The 7,500-nt window shown below is 38.1% G+C and overlaps 2 protein-coding genes across 3 annotated transcripts in view; one reads left to right on the top strand and one right to left on the bottom strand.

The window, feature by feature from the left end:
* The window catches only part of Hsc20 (iron-sulfur cluster co-chaperone protein HscB-like protein, mitochondrial), a 7,691-nt gene extending 2,176 nt beyond the window's left edge, over positions 1–5,515 (bottom strand). The window contains exon 1 of the mRNA XM_027355906.2: positions 5,032–5,515. Within this exon, the coding sequence (XP_027211707.1) occupies positions 5,032–5,466 (435 nt within the window). The 5' untranslated portion in view covers positions 5,467–5,515. The remainder of the gene's footprint in view (positions 1–5,031) is intronic.
* A 318-nt stretch (positions 5,516–5,833) lies between these two features.
* The window catches only part of LOC138861866 (uncharacterized), a 473,897-nt gene continuing 472,230 nt past the window's right edge, over positions 5,834–7,500 (top strand). The window contains exon 1 of one of the 2 annotated variants that reach the window (XM_070122265.1): positions 5,834–6,067. The gene's annotated coding sequence lies outside the window, so the exon portion shown is untranslated. The remainder of the gene's footprint in view (positions 6,068–7,500) is intronic. The other variant, XM_070122270.1, reaches the window with a different exon arrangement.

The raw sequence follows: 7,500 nt of genomic DNA, 5'->3' as shown, positions 1-7,500 counted from the left end.
AATGAAAACTGTGAGTGAGTTAACAATTACGATAAAGAGTGTTAAATGTTAAATACTATAGAATGATACAGGATAATATGATATGGAAAAGGGTAAAGAGGAAGTGCAAATACAGTAAATCATAGATTAATAAAGAAAAGGGTTAAGGGTATAGGGCGACTGGATGAAATGGGGTGTATCTGTTGCTTGGGAAGCTATAGGAACATTGCTTTAAGGAAAAACTTATAAAAGAGCTACTGTGAAACAGTCAAGGGGATGACAGAAATGGAATCCAGAAAAGGGCACTGTTGTGAAAGAAGGAATTCACATGAGTATCCAGGCGGGAGAGGTCAGGATAATAGAGAACAAAAAGGGAGTGGTGTACATGGAGAAGATGGGGTGTATTGGGAATGTTTAATATTTAATTTTTGAAACAAATAAAGACAAAACATCAAAGGTCATACAGCACTATGGGAAACTATTGTGTTGGAAGGGGTAAAGAGGAGTTAAAGATTAGGAAAAAATGTATTAGATGTCATTAGAGAGTGTTATTGGATAGTACTGTAGTGAAAAGGGAAAAAGGGGAGTAAGTGAACTAGAGCAGACATAAGTAGAAAGGAGAGGGTTAAGAAGTTACGGCGATTGAGGGAATTATAGTGTATCTGTCACTGGGGAAGGTATAGGAACAATGTTCAAGGAAAATAGAGATGGCTGTTGGAAAAGTAGAAGAATCCGGGGAGAGGGGGAGGTGTTAGATATCAAAGATTAGAGCGTGTTATAAGAAAGTATGGTAATGAAAAAGGGAAAAGAGGGAAATAAAGTAGAGCAGGGCTTCCTAAATTGGGAAAGGTTAAAGGGGTAAAGAGACTAAGTGAATTGCATTGTATCTGTGACTGGGGTAATAATAGGGACATTGTTCAAGGAAAACAGAGGTGGCTGTTGGAGAAGTAGGAGAAGAATCTGGGGGATGAGAAAGGGGGACTGGGGAAGCTGGTGAAGTATCAGGAAGACTGTCTGGAGGGGAGGGGTCTGGAGAAGGACACTATAGTGATAGAGGGGATTCGTGTGAGTATTCAAGTGGGAGCGGTACAGAGGGTAGGGTATGTTGGGAGGGTGTAGGAGGAAGGGAAGTGGAGGGAACTTGAGGAGGGGGAGGGATATCTACAAATACTTTGAATGTAGGAGTAGGAACAGAGAGCAATTGAAAGGTTGGGTGAGGGAGCAGAGTGTTCCCTTGGGTCATCTTTAGGAAGTTTTGGATATCTTCAAGGGTTTCTGGAGGGGAGTTGGGTCAAGAGGACTGAGAAACAAAGGTTCTCTTAAGAGGAGATAGATATCTGAGGAGCAGAAGAAGAGGAGATAGACATCTGAGGAGCAGAAGAAGAGGAGATGGACATCTGAGGAGCAGAAGAAGAGGAGGGTGGAATGTTTAGGTTGCCTGGTGCGACAAATAAAGTGAGGAGGGGTAGGTATCAAGGAAGTGGTAGAGATTGGAGTATCTGGATTTAGACTGAAAAACAAATCTGACTGGGGGATAGGGTAAGTAGATGTAGGATGGTTTAGGGTATAGGGAAGAGATAATGGGGGAGATGCAGACACATCTTGTGCAGATATTGGGAGAGCAGAGAGAAGGACTATTTTGGAATAAGTTGAGAGAAAAACCTTGTCATTGAGCTTCTTGTCTGTCTAATACAAAATTGTCACTAAATCCACTAATCTGATAATTCTTAACTCTATATACTACTTACTTTGTAATACATATTTATACCTGAAACTGAAATTATATCCTACTTGCTTTACGAACCACCACAAAAGACAAAATGTAATCTTTCCTAGATTGGAAACATTTTGAACAAATAGCGATGTAACCTCTTTTATTATGTATAAAAGCTAAGACAAATCCAATGATACAGGAAATATATGATAATCTGTGAAATGAGAATAATGCGAGTTAAGGTTCAATAGGGTTGAGTCATAAATAAATTTAATTTGATTTTAGCTATATGAAAGGTAGTTATATAGATAATGTTCAGAATAGTATTGCACACTGAGAAAAAATAAAGTAACAGCCATAAAAAAGCACATGAAACACCCTCAATGCCCCATTCCTGCTCACTAGGACCAGTGGCGCGTGTATTAAAGAAAATCTAATATAAAAATATATAAAAAAAGACATAAATAACAGAATGTTAAGTATTTTTTTTGTTATTGCACAAAGTTTATGACAACCTAGAGAATCTGAGCAAGGAAAACAGTCTATTACCATCATGATACTGCAAATCAATTTAAAAATATAGACCTTGGAAAGTGACAAAATAAAAAACACTCATGCAAAAAAAAGTGACAACATTGCAAAGAGGAAGCAAGGGGTCTTGAAACTGCACAGAAGTATTTGTATGAGTTGAGTCTACAAGCCAAACACCTATGAAAGGTGCCACGCAAATTAGCCTAATGCTTGGATTTTAGGCTATGTGCGGGCAAAAAGGCACCCGGACCCAATGAGTTAAAGTATGTTAAGCTATGCTAATACAGCTAAGTCTATGAATATGGTTTGTATACTTTAGTGGTAACTTGTTGCCCCATAAGGAATCATTTCAAGCTCTATTTTGACAAGTTTACCGTTAATGGGACCTAAAATCAGACCATTAATAGTCCACCATAAATACTAGAAAGTAATCAATGAGGCTGTCATAAATCTCTATACACTCTACACATTTTACAATGTTTATATAAAAAAAAAATTAATAATAATAATAATAGTAATGATAATGACAATAATGTTGGCCTATGTTATATGATGTATAACTGTGACCTGAAGATTCTATAGGTTGCCACCTCACCATGTGTCGTTTTTAATTGCGGTCCTATTCACTTGTGGCATCAGAGAGCCTCACACTTCCAAACACTTGATTAGCACTCCAGTGCCTTAGCTCATAGAGCCACTTAGCATACACATATATAAATTTTATATAATGCCTTTACCTATTTATATATCTCTCTATCTATATATGAATAAACAAATAAATAAGGAAATAAACAAATATGCATATATTTCTTGTTATATATTCTATTATTCCTAATACTTGTAACTTAATTGCCATGTACTAACATGAACAAGTATGGTTTTAATGGGGCTATTGGAGGCTAGTAAAAGTTTCCTATTCAGCAGTAAGACCATACAGAAGAGCAAGCAAATAGATAGCAGTTCTTGTTTACTATGTAGTTGCCTCACAAACCTGAGTAATTCTTTACAGTACAGACACACTCGCCAGAGACTATGTCTCCAACCCCACATCAACTCCCCTGGAAACATTAGCTTCACCTCAATATGCACAGAAAGATAATGCTGAACCTTATGTGCCAAGTGGACTTGAGCTGTGAGCAGCGCTTTCCATAATCTTTTTACTTGATTTGTAGTGTTAACGTTCTTATATGCAGATTATTGCTTGTACCAATAACTACTACTTTTTGTCCTCTACAGGCATATCATCATCAATTTATCCTAGCTTCCATACTGTAAAGATTAACCCAAATCTTTAACATCATATACACCAAAATAATACATCATTACCCATTCTACATTTTTTTTTTTTAAGTGACAATAATAGATTCTTTGGAAACAAAAACACTAATACAAACAAACAAGTTATTTCACACTGAAATATGAAATTCAACGTGAAAAATATTAATTTCTGTTAATCCTAATATGTGTGCTAATAGAATACTGTATCATTAGATTCAATGACCATATGAATCTTGTTCGTCCAGACAACTTGTCCAGGACCAGCAGGACAACCGGATGAAATGTAAGCATTCACATTTTTATCATACCGGTGTCTTTATTTTACATGCTGCATGGGTTTTGTAACTTCTTTGATGCATATGTAACTTATCTGCAACTGACAAACACAAAAATATCCTTTGATAACACCAATAAAGGGCCATAAAATTACCCATCAATATCTTGTGGTTACCTGCAACTGTCAATGCTTACATACAAAAGCTATTGTGACGTCATCTTGTCCTGCTCGCCCACCTTCACAGGAGGACCAGTTGGGCGAGATGGACTTGTCCGGGACAGAGAGTAGAGGTTCTGAATGGTCAAAACATCTCATCCAACTGGTCTGAAAGAGCAGGACAAGCAGTCCCAAACACAGTCTCCTCAGTGGCAAGTTTGTCTACAGCCGTCAAGAAGTAATGGCCTATTACGTATATGTGCTTTATGACTCATAATGGGTGGGCTGGCTGTACATAACTTCCAGACTGCAGAGTATTTTTCTTGCACAGGGAATATTACATTTTTTCAAACGCGTAAAACATCAGCTTGTCTACCTTTGCGCGGACGGATCTGTGGACGGATGATGAAACAAGTACGCAGAAAGGTCAGAAAAATTTATGCGTGGATGAAGATTTTAAAAAGAACTAAGCGTGCGTGGAAAGTTACCCGAAAATTACATTTGAGTTGACAGAATTTGGCCAAATAATTTTTGTACGGGGAACGCCTTCCCCTCACAGACCAAACTCTACAGTCTGGCATAACTTAGGGCTAACAACAAAGTCTAGACTGTTGTGTAACATTGCAACACAAAAAATTCAGGTTCCATCATCATAGGGATATGACTGGTTTGTTGGGCTTTTCCAGAGTACAAAGCATGGAAAGCTGCATGCAGGTCTATTCTAGACAAGTTGTTGTATTTACATTACATGAGATTCATGGGTGTGTTTGTTTTTCATGAAGTAATATACATATTTCATTAGCAAGTCAACTCCAACAGAATCATGGTGTTATTAATAATTATGAGTAGTGATTACATAAAAGGGATTTTCCAGCATAATCAGAGTATTTAACTACGATACATTTCAAAAACAATATAGATGGCTATGAAAAAAGAGACAAGGATTAACAGATCAATGAAAGTCAAAATGAAGAGGATGTGATGAAGGATATTGGTCAAACAATGTGGTATATACTAGTTGGCAACTTTATACACTTGCATTATGAAAAGCTACTTTAATCTATATATCAGTCTCACTTTATGTTCTGTAACTTACCTCTGATTTTAAGGTGAATCTATCTGGATGAAACTGAGCTTGTAATAATCTAAAAGTCTTGGATAATTGCTTAGTCTCCATGCCAAATCTTTTCTCTACTTTCATTACATCGAAGTAGTTCAATTTCTGGTTGGATGGCTGTAAAGACTTGCATGAACTACAGACTGAAGAATATGAAGTAAACTCCTCCTGACAATTCCAACACTTGAGGTGAGATAAAGTACACATAGCTACTACTGGGAGGCAGTGCTTGGCAATCAGCGATGGTATACTGTACCCTTCATAACTTAGTTTTGCTTTTTGTTGGCGTTTATTAGTCAAGCAACTGATCCTCAAACCATGGTAAGCTCGCAAGCCCCATAACCCTTCCAATCTAAGGGGTACAGGTAAAATCCTTTCCAAGCGGCCAAAAGAAAGAGCAACGAGCTTCGCCATGTTGCTCCACCTGCGAGTTCACGGGATGTAAATAAACAATCTATATTTCGGAAAATTGTTTTCCTTCGCCTGGCTTTCTGGATAATTCTGCTAAGTATTTTAAGTGAAGAAAATAAATCATAATCAATATTTTCATATCTAACAAAAAAGTTACAACAAGTAATCGTAGTAAAGAGAAGTGAAGACAAACGGCATTGAATATAAAGTGATGAAAATATACACCTGTATCTTTCTCCACTCCTTTTTTTCATATCACCAATCTCTCAAAACCATCCTACTTAAAGATTGCAGTCTTAGAAATTAAGACATGATTTATCCATCTACAAAAAAAGACTACATAAGAAGTCCCCAATAGCCAGACGCGAAACGAAGCGGCGTGGGTATTCTTCTGCCTCTCACTTTGGTCAAGAGTTCAACAGACGACCCAGTGTTATGTCGTCTCGTGCGAAGGGATGAGTGTAGCATGTGACTCCTGTTTTAAAAGCTGTGTGTAAGGGCGATGTCCAATTCCGAGCGACGGGTTGGAATCGATATATGTTGCGTATGTGGTTATGGCAGCAAGGAATGGTGGTTAGGAGAGGAAGTCATTAAGAGAGTCAAGGTGAGCAACAGGTTGTTTCACAGCAACAGAAACTTTGTCGTCTGCCTCTTTGACATTTCTCTTTCCCGCCCTTCGGTTCGATGTGAAATTTAACTTGTGTATTGTACTAATATGTTTTTTGTTAATTTTAATGACATGTGGCATTTAGCTTTATGTCAGAAGTTTATGTATATAGAAATTATTAACAAACAATTTCTTTGCAACCGTAGCTGACCGGATGGCTCTTGGTCAGTACCGGTAATGAAAATGCAACACGTCATACTTGTCGGTATATTTATGCATTTTTCTGATGTTATCCAGTCTGTGTGGTAATTGTCATCAAAAGAGTCAACTGTAAATCGAATGTCATTGGTTAGTTCCGGTTTGAACGATGGATAAAGGTATTGCAACTCCACACATCCGATTTAGGCTGTGACATTGTTATCAATCGAAGGTCATTTCCGTTTGATGTTTTTTTTCTGTTTGCTAACAAGTTGGTTTCAAGTCTTGTCACCGAATTAGTGCCTGGCGTAATTCTTGGTAACATGTGCAAACTAACAACTTTCCATCAGTTTAAAATGTAATTTTATGGCTTATACAATGAAAAATGTAAAAACAAAAATACAGGTGAGGAAGGACAATCAAGAAGAGTAATTTCGTGGTCTGGAAGACAATGATGGCGAGCCTGTCTAGCGTGACCGTGTTTGTGCGTGCGTGCGTGTGTGTTTGGGAAAGAGGAGGGAAAGGGACTACGAACGGAACTGCACTCGCAGGTAGCCCTTGAGAGGCAATCCTCTTACCGCTCGCGCTGATAGCCTTAGTGTTTGGAAATATTTCATATAGATTATTATCCAGTCCCATGAAATCACTCCAATAATTGAACGGTGTATTCCCGAAGGAATTCTGAATATGATAAACAAGTAGCTTGTGCAACAATCACTTTTTTTTTAGCCAGTAATGCAAGGCAACGGAGTCGTGATATGCCGATGTTGCAGAGGCTTCTCTTGCGATGACGCGGTTGCACCGTTGCAGCATTGGATTATGCAGATCAAGGTTCACCGGGAAAACACCAGCATCACTCGCACTATCCCAAAAACGTCCAACCTTGCCGCCGCACCTAATTCCATCATCCTACCAGCATTTTAAGGATTTATATCTTTCGTTTTGATTTGTTACTAGCTTAGGCCACCTTTCTGCTGCTAGTGTAAAAGAAAATCGTATTGCACATTGTAGACGTCAATGAATGTGATTAGATGTATCAAACTGATTTTCAAAACTCATTCATTTCGTCTCCTCACGCAGCCATTCACAAATCAAGACCTCTCCCGTGATTGGGAGAATGTGTCAGAGGCCCAAGTTCGATAGGTTTCGCGAAGTGGCTGATCAAATTAAAGACAAAGGAGTTAGGTCAATAATAACTGTTTAAAAGGGAGGGCATTGTGATCTTTAGCGCC

This window comes from Penaeus vannamei, chromosome 5 (genome assembly GCF_042767895.1).
Source record: "Penaeus vannamei isolate JL-2024 chromosome 5, ASM4276789v1, whole genome shotgun sequence".
NCBI classification, from domain to species: domain Eukaryota; kingdom Metazoa; phylum Arthropoda; class Malacostraca; order Decapoda; family Penaeidae; genus Penaeus; species Penaeus vannamei.
Note: the sequence above shows the minus strand (reverse complement) of the source record. Positions and strands in the feature narration are given on the sequence as shown.